Below are 23,198 nucleotides of genomic sequence, written 5' to 3' on the forward strand. Positions count from 1 at the left end.
GCAGCTGTAGAGAGGAAGGCAGCAGTACCACAGACCCTAGACCAACTGGCTAGGAGGGGTCTGGAGACCCCAGACCAACTGGTTAGGAGGGGCCTGGAGGGGACTGAGCCAGGTACACACACACACACACACACACACACACACACGACCCACTGTAATAGTAAAAAAGTTCATACTTTCATGCTGATAAACTTCTATATAACTCCTGTGTGTGTGTTTGTTTGTTTGTGTGTGTGTGTTTGTTTGTGTGTGTGCGTGCGTGTGTGTGTTTGTGTGTGTGTTTAGAGTGTTGTGAGGCGTGTGGGGGGGTAGAGGACCCTCCCAGCCTATCAGATGCAGAGGAGGAGGAACCTCTGGCTCCCCTGGCAACCACCTCAGAGGACCTGGTCAGCGACGAAGACAACCCCTCTACAGGTAGGACCTCTAACCTCTGACCTCTACAGGTAGGACAAATGACCCCCCCCCCCAAAAAAATGTTTGATTTAGGACTGCAGTGCAGTGTCGGCTGTTTTCTGAGAGCCACCTCTGGGTGGCGACAGAGATCGTGAACCTGTGCAGTCATATTATGTATGGCATCATATAAAGGCACAGTGATAGGAGATCTGAACCACAGTAAGCCAGCTGATTCAGTTTTACAAGAATAACTTTTAATAACAATCATTTGACAGAGGACTGTGTTGTTGATGATGATATTGTTTGTTTCAGTGATGGACCTGACAGAGGATAATGTGATGGTGGCCGTCCCCAACCAGAGTGAGGAGGGAGGAGAGGATGCTTCCCTCTGTGAGTCCTGTGTGGACAACTCTCTGGGACAGGCTAAGACAGGAGGGGGACAGGAGACACCCCACCCAATGGACCCCCCACCCTGCCGGGCCGGCACCCCGCCACCCCCCAACCGGCCCAAACTACTGACCAGGTTGGGCAGTCTAGAGGGTAAGTCTCAAATCAGCTTCTAGCTAGCCTCTGTTACTGGCCTGTTAGCCTGCTAGCTAATGCTAAGAAGCCTCATACTTCTAGCTAACACTAAGAAGCTTCATACTGCTAGCTAACACTAAGAAGCTTCATACTGCTAGCTAACACTAAGAAGCCTCATACTGCTAGCTAACACTAAGAAGCTTCATACTGCTAGCTAACACTAAGAAGCTTCATACTGCTAGCTAACACTAAGAAGCTTCATACTGCTAGCTAACACTAAGAAGCCTCATACTGCTAGCTAACACTAAGAAGCCTCATACTGCTAGCTAACGCTAAGAAGCTTCATACTGCTAGCTAACACTAAGAAGCTTCATACTGCTAGCTAACACTAAGAAGCTTCATACTGCTAGCTAACACTAAGAAGCTTCATACTGCTAGCTAACACTAAGAAGCCTCATACTGCTAGCTAACACTAAGAAGCCTCATACTGCTAGCTAACGCTAAGAAGCTTCATACTGCTAGCTAACACTAAGAAGCTTCATACTGCTAGCTAACATTAAGAAGCCTCATACTGCTAGCTAAAACTAAGAAGCCTCATAATGCTAGCTAACGCTAAGAAGCCTCATACTGCTAGCTAACGCTAAGAAGCTTCATACTGCTAGCTAACACTAAGAAGCTTCATACTGCTAGCTAACGCTAAGAAGCTTCATACTGCTAGCTAACACTATGAAGCTTCATACTGCTAGCTAACGCTAAGAAGCTTCATACTGCTAGCTAACACTAAGAAGCTTCATACTGCTAGCTAACGCTAAGAAGCTTCATACTGCTAGCTAACGCTAAGAAGCCTCATACTGCTAGCTAACGCTAAGAAGCTTCATACTGCTAGCTAACGCTAAGAAGCTTCATACTGCTAGCTAACGCTAAGAAGCTTCATACTGCTAGCTAACACTAAGAAGCCTCATACTGCTAGCTAACACTAAGAAGCCTCATACTGCTAGCTAACGCTAAGAAGCTTCATACTGCTAGCTAACGCTAAGAAGCTTCATACTGCTAGCTAACGCTAAGAAGCTTCATACTGCTAGCTAACGCTAAGAAGCCTCATACTGCTAGCTAACACTAAGAAGCCTCATACTGCTAGCTAACACTAAGAAGCTTCATACTGCTGGCTAACACTAAGAAGCTTCATACTGCTAGCTAACACTAAGAAGCCTCATACTGCTAGCTAACACTAAGAAGCTTCATACTGCTAGCTAACACTAAGAAGCTTCATACTGCTAGCTAACACTAACAAGCTTCATACTGCTAGCTAACACTAAGAAGCCTCATACTGCTAGCTAACACTAAGAAGCCTCATACTGCTAGCTTAATATGGTCCAAGCTGGGCTGACAGTGGGTTAGGTTGAACTATCACAGATCATCATAGTATCTTATACCTCTCCACCAGGCTAGCTAGTATGTATATATATATATATATATACTGCTCAAAAAAATAAAGGGAACACTTAAACAACACATCCTAGATCTGAATGAAAGAAATAATCTTATTAAATACTTTTTTCTTTACATAGTTGAATGTGCTGACAACAAAATCACACAAAAATAATCAATGGAAATCTAATTTATCAACCCATGGAGGTCTGGATTTGGAGTCACACTCAAAATTAAAGTGGAAAACCACACTACAGGCTGATCCAACTTTGATGTAATGTCCTTAAAACAAGTCAAAATGAGGCTCAGTAGTGTGTGTGGCCTCCACGTGCCTGTATGACCTCCCTACAACGCCTGGGCATGCTCCTGATGAGGTGGCGCAAGGTCTCCTGAGGGATCTCCTCCCAGACCTGGACTAAAGCATCCACCAACTCCTGGACAGTCTGTGGTGCAACGTGGCGTTGGTGGATGGAGCGAGACATGATGTCCCAGATGTGCTCAATTGGATTCAGGTCTGGGGAACGGGCGGGCCAGTCCATAGCGTCAATGCCTTCCTCTTGCAGGAACTGCTGACACACTCCAGCCACATGAGGTCTAGCATTGTCTTGCATTAGGAGGAACCCAGGGCCAACCGCACCAGCATATGGTCTCACAAGGGGTCTGAGGATCTCATCTCGGTACCTAATGGCAGTCAGGCTACCTCTGGCGAGCACATGGAGGGCTGTGCGGCCCCCCAAAGAAATGCCACCCAACACCATGACTGACCCACCGCCAAACCGGTCATGCTGGAGGATGTTGCAGGCAGCAGAACGTTCTCCACGGCGTCTCCAGACTCTGTCACATGTGCTCAGACACATGCACATTTGTGGCCTGCTGGAGGTCATTTTGCAGGGCTCTGGCAGTGCTTCTCCTGCTCCTCCTTGCACAAAGGCGGAGGTAGCGGTCCTGCTGCTGGGTTGTTGCCCTCCTACAGCCTCCTCCACATCTCCTGATGTACTGGCCTGTCTCCTGGTAGTGCCTCCATGCTCTGGACACTACGCTGACAGACACAGCAAACCTTCTTGCCACAGCTCGCATTGATGTGCCATCCTGGATGAGCTGCACTACCTGAGCCACTTGTGTGGGTTGTAGACTCCGTCTCATGCTACCACTAGAGTGAAAGCACCGCCAGCATTCAAAAGTGACCAAAACACCAGCCAGGAAGCATAGGAACTGAGAAGTGGTCTGTGGTCCCCACCTGCAGAACCACTCCTTTATTGGGGGTGTCTTGCTAATTGCCTATAATTTCCACCTGTTGTCTATTCCATTTGCACAACAGCATGTGAAATTTATTGTCAATCAGTGTTGCTTCCTAAGTGGACAGTTTGATTTCACAGAAGTGTGATTGACTTGGAGTTACATTGTGTTGTTTAAGTGTTCCCTTTATTTTTTTGAGCAGTGCATATATATATATATATATATATATATATATATATATATATATATATATATATATATATATATATATACACACACAGTGCATTCGGAAAGTATTCAGTCCCCTTGACTGTGTCCACATTTTGTTACGTTACAGCCTTATTCTAAAATGAATTAAATCGTTTTTTCCTTCATCAATCTACACACAATACCACATAATGACAAAGCAAAAACAGGTTTTGAGTCGTTTTTGCAAAACAATTATAAATAAAATATCATATTTACATAAGTATTCAGACCCTTTACTCAGTACTTTGTTGAAGCACCTTTGGCAGCGATTACAGCCTCGAGTCTTCTTGGGTATGACACTACAAGCTTGTCACACCTGTATTTGGGCAGTTTCTCCCATTCTTCTCTGCAGATCCTCTCAAGCTCTGTCAGGTTGAATGCTGAGCATCACTGCACAGCTATTTTCAGGTCTTTCCAGAGATGTTCGATCGGGTTCAAGTCTGGGCTCTGGCTGGGCCACTCAAGGACATTCAGAGACTTGTCCCGAAGCCACTCCTGCGTTGTCTTGGCTGTGTGCTTAGGGTCGTTGTCCTGTTGGAAGGTGAATCTTCGCCCCAGTCTGAGGTCCTGAGCGCTCTGGAGCAGGTTTTCATCAAGGATCAATGATGATCAATGGAAACAGGATGCACCTGAGCTCAATATCGAGTCTCATAGCAAAGGGTCTGAATACTTATGTTAATAAGGTATTTCAGTTGTATTTTTTGTATAAATTAGCAACAAAAAAATGCACTTGTTTTTGCTTTGTCATTATTGTGTGTAGATTGATGAGTGAATAAATTGTATAATAATTAATACATTTTAGAATAAGGCTGTAATGTAATGATGGATAAAGGGAAGTGCTCTGAGTACTTTCCAAATGTTACATGCAGTGCCTTCAGAAAGTATTCACACCCCTTGGCTGATACAGAGCCTTCAGAAAGTATTCACACCCCTTGGCTGATACAGAGCCTTCAGAAAGTATTCACACCCCTTGACTGATACAGAGCCTTCAGAAAGTATTCACACCCCTTGGCTGATACAGAGCCTTCAGAAAGTATTCACACCCCTTGGCTGATACAGAGCCTTCAGAAAGTATTCACACCCCTTGGCTGATACAGAGCCTTCAGAAAGTATTCACACCCCTTGGCTGATACAGAGCCTTCAGAAAGTATTCACACCCCTTGGCTGATACAGAGCCTTCAGAAAGTATTCACACCCCTTGGCTGATACAGAGCCTTCAGAAAGTATTCACACCCCTTGGCTGATACAGAGCCTTCAGAAAGTATTCACACCCCTTGGCTGATACAGAGCCTTCAGAAAGTATTCACACCCCTTGGCTGATACAGAGCCTTCAGAAAGTATTCACACCCCTTGGCTGATACAGAGCCTTCAGAAAGTATTCACACCCCTTGACTTTTTCCATATTTTGTTGTGTTACAGCTTGAATGTAATGATTAAAAAAATTGTCACTGGCGTGACAATACCCCATAATGTCAAAGTGGAATTATGTTTATAAATTAATTTAAAAAATGAGAAGCTGAAATGTCTTGATTCAATAAGTATTCAATTATCCCTTTGTAATGACAAGCCTAAACAAGTCACAAAATAAGTTACATGGACTCACTCTGTGTGCAATAATGGTGATTTGTGAATGACTACCTCGTCTCTGTACCCCACACATACAGTTATCTGTAAGGTCCTTCAGTAGAACTGTGAATTTCAAACACAGATTCAACCACAAAGACCAAGGAGGTTTTCCTCGCAAAGTAGGGCAACTATTGGTAGATGGGTAAAAAAAAAGCTGACTTTCAATATCCCTTTGAGCATGGTGGAGATATTAATTACACTTTGGATGGTGTATCAATACACCCAGTCAGTACAAAGATACAGGTGTCCTTCCTAACTCAGTTGCAGGAGAGGAAGGAAACCTCTCAGGGATTTCACCATAAGGCCATTGGTGACTTTAAAACAGGTACAGAGTTGAATGGCTGTGATAGGAGAAAGCTGAGGATGGATCAAAAACATTGTAGTAACTCCACAATACTAACCTAAATGACAGCGTGAAAAGAAGGAAGCCTGTACAGAAAAACAATATTCCAACACACGCATCCTGTTTGCAACAAGGCACTAAAGTAATACTGCAAAAAATGTGGCAAATTGGGCCAAATCCAATACAACATATTACTGAGTACCGCTCTGCATATTTTCAACTACAGTGGTGGCTGCATCATGTTATGGGTATGCTTGTAATCATTAAGGACTGGAGAGTTTTTCAGGATAAAAAATAAACGGAATGGAGCTAAGTACAGGCAAAATCCTAGAGGAAAACCTGGTTCAGTCTGCTTTCCACCAGACACTGGGAGAGGAATTCACCTTTCAGCAGGACAATAACCTAAAACACAAGGCCAAATCTACACTGGAGTTGCTTACCAAGAAGACAGTGAATCTTCCTGAGTGGCTGAGTTACAGTTTTGACTTAAATCTGCTTAAATCTATGGCAAGGCCTGAAAATTGTTGTCTAGCAATGATTAACAACCATTTTGACAGAACTTGAATAATGTTGAAAAGAATAATGGGCAACTATGGTGAGAGACTGACCCAGAATGACTCACAGCAGCCAAAGGTGTTTCTAACATGTATTGACTCAGGGATGTGAAAACTTACGTGACATTTAAAAAAATTCTAAAACCATGTTTTCATTTTGTCATTATGATGTATTGATGGGAAAAAACAAAAAATGTCATCCATTTTATATTCAGGCTGTAACAAAACAAAATGTGGAAAAAGTTATGAATACTTTTTGAAGGCAAGGTATATTTTTTTTCGGGGGGGGGACACAGTCATGGCCTCAACTTGTGAGTTGGAATAGTAGAATACATTTCGATTTCGAAATTTGGAGGACGACCAGCGGCCCCTCATGATGAGTTCAGATTTTGTGTGGCCCCCACCCCCATCACAGTTGCCCAACCCTGCTGTAGGTCCACACCCAGCCACTCTACCCAGGAACTTGGCTAACAGAGTATTACAGTTTACATACACCTTAGCCAAATACATTTAAACTCCGTTTTTCACAATTCCTGACATTTAATCCTAGTAAAAATTCCCTTTATTAGGTCAGTTTGGATCACCACTTTATTTTAAGAATGTGAAATGTCAGAATAATAGTAGAGAGAATGATTTATTTCAGCTTTTATTTCTTTCATCACATTCCCAGTGGGTCAGAAGTTTACATACACTCAATTAGTATTTGGTAGCATTGCCTTTAAATTGTTTAACTTGGGTCAAACGTTTCGGGTAGCCTTCCACAAGCTTCCCAACATAAGTTGGGTGAATTTTGGCCCATTCCTCCTGACAGAGCTGGTGTAACTGAGTCAGGTTTGTAGGCCTCCTTGCTCGCACACACTTTTTCAGTTCTACCCACACATTTTCTATGGGATTAAGGTCAGGGCTTTGTGATGGCCACTCCAATACCTTGACTTTGTTGTCCTTAAGCCATTTTGCCACAACTTTGGAAGTATGCTTGGGGTCATTGTCCATTTGGAAGACCCATTTGCGACCAAGCTTTAACTTCCTGACTGACGTCTTGAGATGTTGCTTCAATATAGCCACATAATTTTCCTGCCTCATGATGTCATCTATTTTGTGAAGTGCACCAGCCCCTCCTGCAGCAAAGCACCCCCACAGCATGACGCTGCCACCCCCGTGCTTCATGGTTGGGATGGTGTTCTTCGGCTTTGGTTTTGGAGCAGTGGCTTCTTCCTTGCTGAGCGGCCTTTCAGGTTATGTCAGTATAGGACTAGTTTTACTGTGGATATAGATCATTTTGTACCTGTTTCCTCCAGCATCTTCACAAGGTCCTTTGCTGTTGTTCTGGGATTGATTTGCACTTTTCGCTTCAAAGTACGTTCATCTCTAGGAGACAGAACGCGTCTCCTTCCTGAGCGGTATGACGGCTGCGTGGTCCCATGGTGTTTATACTTGTGTACTATTATTTGTACAGATGAACGTGGTGCCTTCAGGCGTTTGGAAATTGCTCTCAAGGATGAACCATACTTGTGGAGGTCTACACATTTTTTTCTGAGGTCTTGGCTGATTTCTTTTGATTTTCCCATTATGTCAAGCAAAGAGGCAATGAGTTTGAAGGTGGCCTTGAAATACATCCACAGGTACACCTCCAATTGACTCAAATTATGTCAATTAGCTTCAGAAGCTTCTAAAGCCATGACATCATTTTCTGGAATTTTCCATGCTGTTTAAAGGTACAGTCTACTTAGTGTATTTAAACTTCTGACCCACTGGAATTGTGATACAGTGAATTAATTAAGTGAAATAATCTGTCTATAAACAATTGTTTGAACAATGACTTGTGTCATTCACAAAGTAGATGTCCTAACCGACTTGCCAAAACTATAGTTTGTTAAAAAGACATTTGTGGAGTTGTTAGAAAACGAGTTTTAATGACTCCAACCAAAGTGTATGTAAACTTCCGACTTCAACTGTATATAATGTCTGATAACAGGTCCTCAACCTAATCCATGGAGAGATCTCAAACCATTCTACCCAGGACCTTCACCATTATATTTACCAACAGAGTAACACTGTCTGATAACAGGTCATATCCCATGAAGAGTAACAGTAACATTATGTTATTATTCCACTCTGTCCAGGTCCTCACCCTTTCCCTAAGTCGGGTGCTATCCCAGAGAGGAAGAAGTCTCCAGCCACCTTCCCCAGGAACTTCACTCTGCCCAGAACCTCCCCGGATTCCTTGCTGAGAGGACGGATCACCACACCTACTGGCTCTCCCCACCTGGGGATGCTGCACCCCCCACCACCACCCAGCTGCATCATTGAGGAGCTCCATCGCGCTTTGGCCACCAAACACAGACAGCACAGGTAGGACACCAATCAATCTATTATTTATAAAGCCATTTTTACATCTGCATTTGTCACAAAGTGCTTTACAGATACCCAGCCTAAAAACTCAAAGGGCAAGCAATACCGAGTGACTAGGAAGAACTCCCCAAACCAATCAAATCAATCAATCAATAATTGAGCACAGACAGGACAGGTAGATGGATGCATGTTGTTGTGGGGTAAAGTACCTTGCTCAAGGCCACAACGGATTGTTAGGATGTGAACCCAGCAGCCCTTGAGCTGCCAGATCAATCCCCCCTTTTATTCGAAGGTATCTATGTGCTCTGTTGTCCTCCAGTTTCCAACCAAAGGAGATACACTCTTCTCCGAAGCGTCGATCCGACGGTCATACAGCCAGCGTGGAGAAAGAGCTGTTCGGAGCCTCGGAGAGAGAGAAGGAGAGAGAGAAGGAGAGAGAGAGGGAGTCAGATGAGAACAAGGAGAACAGACGTCTAGACGATCCTGACCGCTGGAACGACTCCGTCATCTCCGGTAGATCTCATACACCCACACACACACACACACACACACACACAAAGACACAAACACACACATAGACACACACACATAGACACACACACATAGACACACACACACAAAGACACAAATACACACACACACACACACACACACACACACACACACACACACACACACATATAATTTAAAAAGCTGGTCACTAGCTGTAGGCAAAACCATAAGCAAATAGATAAACTGTGACTAAAGAGTTAATCAGGGTGATTTTTCCACAAATAGACAGGTCTTTTCCTTTCCATGGTAGCAAGATCTTATCTATTTTTGCTAACTTTCTTTACAAATTTATTGGAGTGAGATCATTTCTTTCTTTTGGGATTTGTATACCGAGTATGTCCACATCTCCGTCAGACCATTTAATTGGTAAACTACACGGTAATGTAAAATTAGCATTTTTTGGTGATCCAATACGTAATATCACTCATCATAATTTGGTTTTAATCCAGAGAGGATAGCAAAAGTATCTAGATCCTCTATAAGGTCGTGGAGAGATTCTAATTGTGGTTTTAAAAGAAAACATGAATCATCAGCGTACAATGACACCTTAGTTTTTAAGCCGCAGATTTCTGATCCCTTAATATTATTGTATGATCTAATTTTAACAGCTAACATTTCGATGGCAATAATACATAGATATGTCGATAATGGAAACCTTGTTTTACTCCTCTAGATAGTTTAAAACTTTCTGAGATGTAGCCATTATTTACTATTTTACACCTAGGGTTACTATACATAACTTTAACCAAACTTTAAGATTGCCCAAAATTCTAATATTTTAGGCATTTATATATAAACTCCAGTCGTACTTTATCAAAAGCCTTTTCAAAATCAGCTATGAAAACCAGGCCTGGTGTCTCCGATATTTCATAGTGTTCTATTGTTTCCAGTACTTATCTTATATTATCTCCAATGTATCGTCCATGTAAAACCATGAATAATATCTGACAATACTTTTTTAATTCTATGCGCCAAGCATTTTGCTAGGAGTGAAGTGTAAGAGGTCTCCAATTGTTTAAATGTACCGTATCTTTATATATACCACTTGGGTCCTGTTTCAATAATAATGATATTAGACATACTTGTTGCGTGTCTGATAATCTACCATTTTATATAGGAGTGGTTAAAACATGCTAATAATGGTCCTCTGAGTATATCAAAAACAGTTTGGTATACTTCCAATGGTATGCCATCCATCCCTGGAGTTTGGTATACCTCCACTGGTATGCCATCCATCCCTGGAGTTTGGTATACCTCCACTGGTATGTCATCCAGCCCTGGAGTTTGGTATACCTCCACTGGTATGCCATCCAGCCCTGGAGTTTGGTAAACCTCCACTGGTATACCATCCAGCCCTGGAGTTTGGTATACCTCCACTGGTATACCATCCAGCCCTGGAGTTTGGTATACCTCCACTGGTATACCATCCAACCCTGGAGTTTGGTATACCTCCACTGGTATACCATCCAGCCCTGGAGTTTGGTATACCTCCACTGGTATGCCATCCAGCCCTGGAGTTTGGTTTACCTCCACTGGTATACCATCCAACCCTGGAGTTTGGTGTACCATCCAGCCCTGGAGTTTGGTATACCTCCACTGGTATGCCATCCAGCCCTGGAGTTTGGTATACCTCCACTGGTATGCCATCCAACCCTGGAGTTTTCCCAGCCTTAAAGGCTTTAATTGCATCAAGCAGTTCCTCCTCTGTAATTTGGCCTTCACATGAGTCTTTCTGTACAGATGTTCATTTTATATTATTATTAGGAAAAAAATCTATACAATTAGTTTCAGTTAGTGGAGATGGAGGAGACTGAAATGAAAACATATTCTTAAAGTACTTTACTTCCTCTTTCAAAAAATCATTCGGTGAATCAAATGAACACCTTTTCCCTGAAACACCCACAACACGGTCCCCCCTATATTACCAAGCATCTCCGTGCAGTCAGACCTTTGATTTAGTGCCACCAGGGCCACAATAATATACCCCCTCTCTGAATGTCCGAGTGTGAGCCCCCTCCCCATGGGTTACTGCAGCTAGTGTTGCCAGCACTGCCACTGCCTGGGTCGGGGCACCCCTACCGGAATCCCCACCGGCTAGGTACAAGGTCATCAAGGTTCTCATTTGCAGTTTGGAGAATTTCCTTGTATATTATACTCTCCCTTTAGGGGGCTTTGGCTTTGCAGGACCAACCCTGCCAAGCAGGCTCAGAATCTAGAGGGGGCAGTGCTGCTCTAGGTCTCTGACCACATTTTGGCTGCATACAGACCGCTTACAGCAGCCCCATAAAACAGTTAGGGACTTCTCCTTAGTATCTGGGTCGTTCAGATGGGTGTCTAAGGTATAGGGTTGTGGACCATTCCATCAATATAGGATCATAAATAAATAAATAAGACGTATAATTCATTACAAAAGTATATCCATCATCGGAACAACATTGAAAGCTCTCTCACACCCCGGCTCACAGCTATTGGTTTGGGATATGCAACCATTTCCTTTCTCACTCAACACCACACTTTCCATAACAAAAACACATACCACACCATCCACACATACTGTGCCTTCTGTTTACTCAGTTTTAATCTTCACCATGTTGAATTAGTGCTTTTGTGTTCCAATTAGTTATATTTGAAGATGTATAGAAAAGCTATATTTTTTATTGTATTATTACAATCCGTAATTGTTTCATTATTTTCCTCGTCTATAAGAACTTTATCATTTTTAAAATAGCCATCAAGTAGCCTTTGTGTCTCAATATATAGTTTATCAACGACGAGAGCAACTCGTTTCCCTTTTAATCTATTTTCCTTGAAAATTGGATACAGAACTTTACGCCTTTCTGCAATTTCCTTCGGGAACTGATCATTCATGCCAATTTTGGTCCCAGTAAATCTTTTACTTTTACCCAGGCTTTTAACCATTATTTTATCTTTAAATGAAGCAAATTTGGCAACGATTATGCATATTCTTGGTACCATTTGAAACGAAATGTGAAAGGAATGCAGGAGAATATAACACATTAGATCTGGAAAAAAAACAACCCTTCTATTGAATTTTTTTGTACCATCATCTTTGAAATGCAAGAGAAAGACCATAATGTATTATTCCAGCCCAGGTGCAATTTAGATTTTGGCCACTAGATGGCAGCAGTGTATGTGCAAAGTTTAAGACTGATCCAATGAACCATTGCATTTCTGTTCAAAATGTTTGCATCAAGACTGCCCAAATGTGCCTAATTTGTTTATTAAACAATAGCATGGTATTTTTTCACTGTAATAGCTACTGTAAATTGGACAGTGCAGTTAGATTAACCTCTCTCGGGTATGTGGGACGAAATCGTCCCACCTAGTCAACAGCCAGTGGAATCGAGTGGCGCGAAATTCAAAAACCTTAAAAATGCTATAACTTCAATTTCTCAAACATATGACTATTTTACACCATTTTAAAGACAAGACTCTCGTTAATCTAACCACACTGTCCGATTTCAAAAAGGCTTTACAACAAAAGCAAAACATTAGATTATGTCAGGAGAGTACCCAGCCAGAAATAATCACACACCCATTTTTCAAGCTAGCATATAATGTCACAAAAAACAAAGCACAGCTAAATGCAGCACTAACCTTTGATGATCTTCATCAGATGACACTCCTAGGACATTATGTTATACAATACATGCATGTTTTGTTCAATCAAGTTCATATTTATATCAAAAACCAGCTTTTTACATTAGCATGTGACGTTCAGAACTAGCAAACATACCGAAAACTTCCGGTGAATTTACTAAATTACTCACGATAAACGTTCACAAAAAACATAACAATTATTTTAAGAATTATAGATACAGAACTCCTTTATACAATCGCGGTGTCAGATTTTAAAATAGCTTTTCGGCAAAAGCACATTTTGCAATATTCTGAGTAGATAGCCCGGCCATCACGGGCTAGCTAATTTGACACCCACCAAGTTTGGCGTTCACTAAACTCAGAATTACTATAAGAAAAATTGGATTACCTTTGCTGTTCTTCGTCAGAATGCACTCCCAGGACTTCTACTTCAACCACAAATGTTGTTTTGGTTCAAAATAATCCATAGTTATGTTCAAATATCCTGTTTTGTCCGTGCGTTCAGGTCCCTATCTGAACGGTGACGCGCGGACACATGTCGTGACAAAAAATGTCAAAATATTCCATTACCGTACTTCGAAGCATGTCAAACGCTGTTTAAAATCAATTTTTATGCGATTTTTCTAGTAAAATAGCGATAATATTCCGACTGGGAGATGTTGTTTTCATTCAAAGACTGAAAGAAGAAAATGGTGTCTTCACGCGCGGGCCCGTGTCATTGTTCTCAGATCGACCACTATCCAAATCCCCTACTGTTTTCCGCCCAGGGACTGCAGAGTCATCATTCCCCATTCTGGCGCCTTCTGAGAGCCGATGGGAGCCTTAGAAAATGTCACGTTACAGCAGAGATCCTCTGTTTTCGATAAAGAGGCTATAGAAGACCAAGAAATGGTCAGAGAGGGCACTTCCTGTAAGGAATCTTCTCAGGTTTTGGCCTGCCAAATGAGTTCTGTTATACTCACAGACACCATTCAAACAGTTTTAGAAACTTTAGGGTGTTTTCTATCCAAATCAAACAATTATATGCATATTCTAGTTTCTGGGCAGGAGTAATAACCAGATTAAATCAGGTATGTTTTTTATCCGGACGTGAAAGTACTGCCCCCTACCCAAGAGAGGTTAACAAGAATTTAAGCTTTCTGCCAATATCAGATATGTCTATGTCCTGGGAAATGTTCTTGTTACTTACAACCTCATGCTAATTGCAATAGGTTTCGTTAGCTCAACCTTCCCGTGGACGGGACAACGATCCCTTATGTTAGCTCAGACTGCTGGAATAATGGTTCTGACACCTTCTGTTATAGATAGAAGTTTCCCTCTCTTAAAGATCTTATGTTAGCTCAGACTGCTGGAATAATAGTTCTGACACTTGCTGTGGTAATAATGGATAATAACTGGTTATAACTGGTTATAACACTGACAGGCACCCTGCCCCGGTACTTACTGTGGTAATAATGGGTAATAACTGGTTATAACACTGACAGGATCCCTTCCCCGGTACTTACTGTGGTAATAATGCATAATAAATGGTTATAACTGGTTATAACTCTGACAGGCACCCTTCCCCGGTACTTACTGTGGTAATAATGGATAATTACTGGTTATAACTGGTTATACCACTGGCAGGCACCCTGCCCTGGTACTTACTGTGGTAATAATGGGTAATAACTGGTTATAACTGGTTATACCACTGACAGGCACCCTGCCCTGGTACTTACTGTGGTAATAATGGGTAATACATGGTTATAACTGGTTATAACTCTGACAGGCACCCTGCCCCGGTACTTACTGTGGTAATAAATGGTTATAACTGGTTATACCACTGACAGGCACCCTGCCCCAGTACTTACTGTGGTAATAACGGGTAATAACTTGTTATAACAATGACAGGCACCCTGCCCCGGTACTTACTGTGGTAATAATGGGTAATAACTGGTTATAACTGGGTATAACACTGACAGGATCCCTTCCCCGGTACTTACTGTGGTAATAATGGGTAATAATTGGTTATAACTGGTTATACCACTGACAGGCACCCTGCCCTGGTACTTACTGTGGTAATAATGGGTAATAAATGGTTATAAGTGGTTATAACTTTGACAGGCACCCTGCCCCGGTACTTACTGTGGTAATAAATGGTTATAACTGGTTATACCACTGACAGGCACCCTGCCCCAGTACTTACTGTCTTTATCAATGGAGTTACAATGTGTGTGTGTGTGTGTGTGTGTGTGTCTGTGTGTGTGTGTGTGTGTGTGTAGGCACCCTGCCACGGCGGATGCGTAAAGAGTTGTTAACGGTGAAACTTCGTAACCGTCCCAGTCAGCAGGAGCTGGAGGACAGAAACATCTTCCCTGTTCGCTCAGACCTGGAGAGACAGGAGATACGACAACACATAGAGACCAAGCTGGCCAAGTGAGTTATTTACACAGTGTGACCGAGAGAGACTTTCTCTCTCTCTCTCTCTCTCTCGCTCTCTTTATCTCTCTCTCTCTCGCTCTCTCTTTCTCTCTCTCTCTCTCTCTCTCTTTCTCTCTCTCTCTCTCTCTCTCGCTCTCTCGCTCTCTCTCTCTCTCTCTCTCTGTCTCTCTCTCTCTCTCGCTCTCTCTTTATCTCTCTCTATCTCTGTCTTTCAATTTCAATTCAGTTTGCTTAATTGGCATGAAGCAACAGTGTACATAATGTCAAAGCTTACTTTGGAGATTTACAATATTAATTAACATCATTAAAATAATAATAATCAATATTGACAACAGTAACAACGTTAATCAAGGGTCAAAATAACCATACATTGAACAATAACAATGAGCATAGAGGACATGTGCAGGTTGAATGGTCTGTCAGACACTGTCCCTCATCTTATGGCAGGCAGCAATGTAGTGCGCTGCCAACCCACAGCTCTCTGCATCCTCCCCCAACAGGACGGGTAGCCTATCCTCATCAGAGAGGTCTTTAAAACCTTGAATAAGGGTTTCAAATTGGGGGAAATGACAATCTCTAATTGTTTAATATTTTTGACATTTTGTCATGAAATGCAGCTCTGTCTCACTGTGCCTGTACTTTGCCAAGGTTTTCCTAAGGTTTTGATCAGTAACCATGGTCAAATAGTTAGCCACGGTGTACTGTCGATTTAGGGCCAGATAGCACTGCATTTTGCTTTGTGCTTGTGCTTGTGTAGTTTTGTTTTGACTGTTTTGTAATTTGGTTTATTCTGATTGATTGGATGTTCTGGTCCTGAGGCTTCAGTGTGTTAGTAGAACAGGTTTGTGAACTCAGCCCCAGGACCAGCTGGATGAGGGTCCTGAGGCTTCAGTGTGTTAGTAGAACAGGTTTGTGAACTCAGCCCCAGGACCAGCTGGATGAGGGGACTCTTTTCTTTGCCCAGCTCTTGGCGTTGCAGGGCGTGGTAATGATATGAGAGGGGTTTCCAAAATTGAATTGCTATTTTTTTCATTTTTATTATCAGTGGATATTGGCCTAATTCTGCCCTGCATGCATTGTTTGTAGTTTTCCTCTGGACATGTAGGAGAATCTTACAGAACTCTGCATGCAGGGTTTCAATGGGATGTGTATCCCATTGAGTGAAATCTTGTTTTGCAAGTGGACCCCACACCTCGCTGCCATGAAGTGCAATTGGTTCAATGACACATTCAATTAGTTTTAGCCATATTTTTATATTTAAATGTGAATTGTTTGGTTAATGGTGTGGAATGCCCTGCGTGCTTTCTCTCTCAGTTCATTCACTGTGTCACGGTTATCGTCGGTAAAGGAGGACCAAAATGCAGCAGGACTGTGTTTGTTCATTTTGAACATTTATTAACTCAAAATGAACACAAAACAAACTCACGATCACCGAACAGTCTTCTCAGGCTCACATATGCTAGACAAGAAACAATCTCCCACAAATGACAGACACAAACACACCCTAATATATGGGACTCTCAATCAAAGGCAAAGGGAAAACACCTGCCTTCAATTGAGAGTCCCAACCCGAATTAACCAATCATAGAAACACACTCACTAGACTACACATAGAAATACATAAACATAGACCATAAACCAAAAACCCGGAAATACTAAATCAAACGCCCTTTTACCAAAACACCACCCCGAACCACATAAAACAAATACCCTTTGCCACGTCCTGACCAAACTACAATGACAATGAACCCTTATACTGGCCAGGACGTGACACACTGCCTCATTAAGTTGTCCAGTTGAGCTTATTTTTAAACCTCAGTAATTGTAGTGTGTGCAGTACTCTATATATTTTGTACCAATTGAGAACTTGATCAAATTCCCTGAGATCTGGATCTTCTCTGGAAAATCATTATTTTAGTCTTTTGGGGGTTTTACTGCCAGGGCCCAGGTCTGGCAGTACTGCTCTAGCAGGTCCAGGCTCTGCTGTAGGCCATGTGCTGTGGGGGTTTACTGCCAGGGCCCAGGTCTGGCAGTACTGCTCTAGCAGGTCCAGGCTCTGCTGTAGGCCGTGTGCTGTGGGTGACAGCAGGCATAGGTCATCTGCGAAGAGTAGGCATTTAGCCTCTGAATTGTGGAGACTAACACCAGGGGCTGAGGATTTTTCTAGAATAGTGGCCAATTCGTTGATGTAAATACTGAAGAGTGCAGGGCTCAGATTGCAACCCTGGTGAAGGCCCCGCAGCTGATTAAAGAATTCAGTTTTTCTCTTGCCAATTTTGATGCTGCACATATTGCCAGTATACATTGATTTAATTATGTCATATGTTTTACCCCCTACACCACTTTCAATAACTTTGTAGAACAGTCCAAATAGAATCAAATGCTTTTTGGAAGTCGATAAAGCAAGTGTACATTTTGGTATTACTTAGTGGACATGTTATCTATCAGCGTGTGTAGGGTGTAAATATGATTGCTCATGCAATGTTTTTGTATAAAGACATTGTGCATATTATGGAAGTTTAGAACTCTTACATTTACAGAAAATCTTCCCCAGATTACTGCCTCTATAATTGTTAGGGTCAAATTTGTCTCCATTTTTAAAGGATGGGGTTATGAGTCCTTGATTCCAGATGTCAGGGACATAACCTACACTCAGGATAAAATTAATATTAATATAGCAAATTGACATTTTGCACTAGTGAATTTGAGCATCTCATTTAGGATGCCGTCAGGTCCGTATGTTTTTTTTATATTTGAGGGCCTGCAGTTTCTTATAGAGCTCCAGGGGAATCCAATAGATTTTGATTGTCCTTTCAAGCATTTTTCTAATACATTCAACTTCTTATGCATTTGACATTGTTCTGCATTTGCATCAATATGAACGATGTTGTAGAGGGTTTTTAAATGGGTTGTCCATATGTCCCCATTTTGTATCGCTAATTCCTCTAGTTTCATTTTTATTATTTTTCCAGAAGTTGTTTGTGTTTATGGACTCCTCAATCATTGACATCTACTTGGTATGGTACTGTGCTTTTTTTGGGGGGGGGGGGGTTCTGACTCTCTCTCTCAGACTCTTTCTGTCTCTCTCTCTATATATATATATATTGTAGCGACCCGCACATACAGCTGTGGGTTATGTGTTAGGCTATTAGTGGGTTGTGTTGTACTTACCAGTGTTCGCGGGGTCATGCCAATCAACCTGCTATCTGCCAATCACGGGAATGCCTGGAATGTTCTGATACCGGGCAGCCTGGTGGTTGGCGGAGTGGCGTGGAGGGGGGTTGGGCAGGGGGATGGAGCATTGGAAGTTAAGACCGGGTTTAGCCATTGTTCTCTCTCTTACGTCTGGGCTTCACAAGAGAAGGTCACGGTTGGTTTGTAGTGTACCTTTCATTCATTTGGCGTGGGCTACGGCCAAACAGTAGCCTGTGTTAAGTTGTGTTAATAAACCGTCCATTCGTTAACTCCATCCTCTGTCTGGACAATTGTTCCTTTATGATCTAGGCAGGTCATTACAATATAAACAGGTGAAGTCAGAAATTTACATACACTTAGGTTGGAATCATTAAAACTAGTTTTTTCAACCACTCCACAAATTTCTTGTTAACAAACTATAGTTTTGGCAAGTCGGTTAGGACATCTACTTTGTGCATGACACAAGTAATTTTTCCAACAATTGTTTACAGACAGATTATTTCACTTATAATTCACTGTATCATAATTCCAGTGGGTCAGAATTTTACATACACCAAGTTGACTGTGCCTTTAAACAGCTTGGAAAATTCCAGAAAATGATGTCATGGCTTTAGAAGCTTCTGATAGGCTAATTGACATAATTTGAGTCAATTGGAGGTGTACCTGTGGATGTATTTCAAGGCCTACCTTCAAACTCAGTGCCTCTTTGCTTGACATCATGGGAAATCAAAAGAAATCAGCTAAGACCTTAGAAAAAAATTGTAGACTTCCACAAGTCTGGTTCATCATTGGGAGCAATTTCCAAACGCCTGAAGGTACCACGTTCATCTGTACAAACAATAGTAAGCAAGTATAAACACCATGGGACCACGCAGCCGTCATACCGCTCAGGAAGGAGGTGCGTTCTGTCTCCTAGAGATGAACGTACTTTGGTGCGAAAAGTGCAAATCAATCCCAGAACAACAGCAAAGGACCTTGTGAAGATGCTGGAGGAAACAGGTTCAAAAGTATCTATATCCCCATTGTATTTACCCAAGTTCTGTTTTAACTCCAGGATCACCGACAGTTTTTGTTGTTGTTGCCTGATGCAGGACTCTAGTTCCAGAAAAGGGGCTCCATTCATTTACGAAAAGATAATTTGTGCCACTGTTTAGACTACTGATAGATCAGCGTTCTAACTCCCCCTTGTGATAGTGTGGTTCAATGACAGAATGCCACCATCTACCACTGTAGGTTCACTGAGTTCTGTTTGATAGAGACAGCTTGTAGGTTCACTGAGTTCTGCTTGATAGAGACAGCTTGTAGGTTTACTGAGTTCTGTTTGATAGAGACAGCTTGTAGGTTCACTGAGTTCTGTTTGATAGAGACAGCTTGTAAGTTCACTGAGTTCTGTTTGATAGAGACAGCTTGTAGTTTCACTGAGTTCTGTTTGAGAGACTAATCATTAGGGGTGTGTTCTGTTGAGAATTCTCCCAGGCCAGCCCTCTATGGTCTAGACAGTGTTATTTCTCTATATCTATGGTCTAGACAGTGTTATTTTGTACCAATTGAGAACTTGGTCTAATTCCCTGCGATCTGGATCTCAGCAACACTGCTGGGTTTTTCATGCTTAACAGTTTCCCGTGCATATCAAGAATGGTCCACCACCGAAAGGACACAGCCAACTGGACACAACTGTGGGAAGAATTGGATTCAACATGGTCCAGCATCCCTGTGGAACGCTTTTGGCACCTTGTACAGTCAATGCTCCGACGAATTGAGGCTCTTCTGAGGGAAAAAGGCAAAACTGCAACTCAATATTAGGAATGTGTTCTGTTTTGTACACTCAGTGTATATTATACATTTCAAAAGGCTTTTAGGTATGCCCTAGTTATTCTCAACGTTGTGGTCTGAAAACCGCAGCTCATGGGCCATATCAGACCTGCAGGCCTTAAGGTTCTGTTTGTGAAGTGATTAGAAATTCCTATCGGAATCAAGCCAGAGAGAGGATATCCAACAATTGGAATATTTCATCACCCACTACCTGAATGACTGCTATGGTGAAGGACTGAACAAACAAGACTACCTAAACCATTTAAACTGGAACAACCATCTCAGTAACAGGTGCAATAAATACAAATGTAAGTTATTTATCTTTTGTGTAGTATATGATCAAGTAATCAATCAATGTGCATGAGGAAACATAGATATTAAAACAAACTATTCTAAAAAAATCAACCTGCAACAAAGCGTGCTGGGAAATAGGATAATGAGGCCCCTCCCACGTCTTTTTCACTCAGAGAGAGTTAACAGAAATTAACTCAACACAGTGGAGTAACAAGCCCTTGTGGGGTTGATTCCACTGTGATTTAAATAACCCTTCATTTATTCACTTCATGTGCTGTCAATTTCAACCCTACTGGTGTTAACTCCACTATAATCAACACTCAGATATAACACTGCTGTTAACTCCACTATAATCAACACTCAGATATAACACTGCTGTTAACTCCACTATAATCAACACTCAGATATAACGCTGCTGTTAACTCCACTATAATCAACACTCCGATATAACGCTGCTGTTAACTCCGCTAGAATCCACACTCCGATATAACACTGCTGTTAACTCCGCTAGAATCCACACTCCGATATAACACTGCTGTTAACTCCGCTAGAATCCACACTCCGATATAACACTGCTGTTATTAACTCCGCTAGAATCCACACTCCGATATAACACTGCTGTTAACTCCACTAGAATCCACACTCAGATATAACACTGCTGTTAACTCCACTATAATCCACACTCAGATATAACACTGCTGTTAACTCCACTATAATCAACACTCAGATATAACACTGCTGTTAACTCCGCTAGAATCCACACTCCGATATAACACTGCTGTTAACTCCACTATAATCCACACTCAGATATAACACTGCTGTTAACTCCGCTAGAATCCACACTCAGATATAACACTGCTGTTAACTCCACTAGAATCCACACTCAGATATAACACTGCTGTTAACTCCACTAGAATCCACACTCAGATATAACACTCACTATACTTTTTACCTAATCACCAAAATTTTAACATTTGCAAATTTGCCTTGTATGGTTCAGACATGGTGTTCAGACAGTGTTCAGACATTGAGGGGACAGTGGGGTAAATTGAGCCAATGGGATAGTTTGAGCCACCCTTGTTTCTAGGAAACTATACACAAAATGTAAAATTTTACCAAGTATTTAGGAAGAGATCATCATTTCTTGGAGTCTGTGAAGAAACCACGTGGAAAAAGTAGTCCAAAAAACAAATTTTCACCAAGTGAAATTAATTTGTGTTTCATGATGCTTGTGTCTAAACCAAAGTAAGATTGCTCTATACATCAGTTGGGGTCTCTATATGCTTCAATATGAGGTCCTAAACATAGCATTAAGGTACATTCTTGTAGCTTTGTGGGCTAATATAGTCCAAATGTTTTCCTTGGGCTAAGTTGAGCCAATGGCAATGGGGTAAGTTGAGCCAATGGGGTCAGTTGAGCCAATGGGGTCAGTTGAGCCAATGGGGTCAGTTGAGCCAATGGGGTCAGTTGAGCCAATGGGGTCAGTTGAGCCAATGGGGTCAGTTGAGCCAATGGGGTAAGTTGAGCCAATGGGGTAAGTGTTAAACAAGTATAAAGTGTTTGTTAGGTGTTAAGCCTGTGTTAAAAGATGCTTCAAATGATTTAAAGACAAAAAAGTGAATGTGTTGAATTGTGGTTGGGAAATAAATATAGACATGGTTTTAAAAATCTACTGGCTATATTTGATTAAATACAGACATTTGAAGGCGGCTTAATTGGCCCTGTTCCGCATACCCGGGGTCAATTTTGCCAAGAGACCACTTTTTTTTTTGGACAAGCTATGTTTTCAAAACTGTAACGTTTACATTAATTGTGATTATTTCCAGGGATACACAACATCCTGAAATATATGTAGTCATCTATATTTCTCTTGACGGAGTCATGCTAAATGTATAAAATGGCTCAAAATACCCAAAACTTCCCTACCTGAACTCTGAACTAAAGATATGACTGTCGCTCATGAAGACAACAAAGCCAAATGGCACCATATAGGGCGATCATGTGATTCTAGTGATGCAGCATCTAGTGAGAGCTGGCTGGCCATTGTGATGTCAAATCAAATGTTATTTCTCACAGGTGTAGTAGACTAACAGTGAAATGCTGACTGACTGGGCCTTTTCCAACAATTCAGAGTTAAAGAAAAAAAAAATCTAATAAAATAGAAATAGTGACACACGGAATAAATACAGAGTGAATAAATACATTTAACGTTTAAGAAAATGAATAACAAAAAACGATAACGAGAAAAAATAACATGGCTAAAGTATATACAGGGGAGTACCAGTCCCGAGTCAATATGCAGGGGTACGAGGTAATTGAAGTTGCTATGTAGATAGTGCCTTACATTTACATTTTAGTCATTTAGCAGACACTCTTATCCAGAGCGACTTACAGTAGTGAATGCATACATTTCATACATTTTTTTCTCCGTACTGGTCCCCCTTGGGAATTGAACCCACAACTCTGGTGTTGCAAACACCATGCTCTACCAACTGAGCCACACGGGACCCCAGAAAGTATTCACACCCATTGACTTTTTTTTACATTTTGTTGTTACAGCTGGAATTTAACATTTATTAAATTGAGATTTTGTGTCACTG

General features: G+C 41.7%; 1 protein-coding gene across 1 annotated transcript in view; it reads left to right on the forward strand.

Annotated features, from left to right (window-relative positions):
- LOC115207231 (phosphatase and actin regulator 3) overlaps nucleotides 1-23,198 on the forward strand; it is a gene marked incomplete at its 3' end in the record, with an annotated part of 71,165 nt that overhangs the window by 30,968 nt on the left and 16,999 nt on the right. Inside the window, 6 exon segments of the mRNA XM_029774206.1 lie at nucleotides 5-112; nucleotides 286-414; nucleotides 706-933; nucleotides 8,475-8,703; nucleotides 9,023-9,216; nucleotides 15,138-15,291. Of these exon segments, the coding sequence (XP_029630066.1) occupies nucleotides 5-112; nucleotides 286-414; nucleotides 706-933; nucleotides 8,475-8,703; nucleotides 9,023-9,216; nucleotides 15,138-15,291 (1,042 nt within the window).

Source organism: Salmo trutta, chromosome 14 (genome assembly GCF_901001165.1).
Source record: "Salmo trutta chromosome 14, fSalTru1.1, whole genome shotgun sequence".
NCBI lineage: Eukaryota > Metazoa > Chordata > Actinopteri > Salmoniformes > Salmonidae > Salmo > Salmo trutta.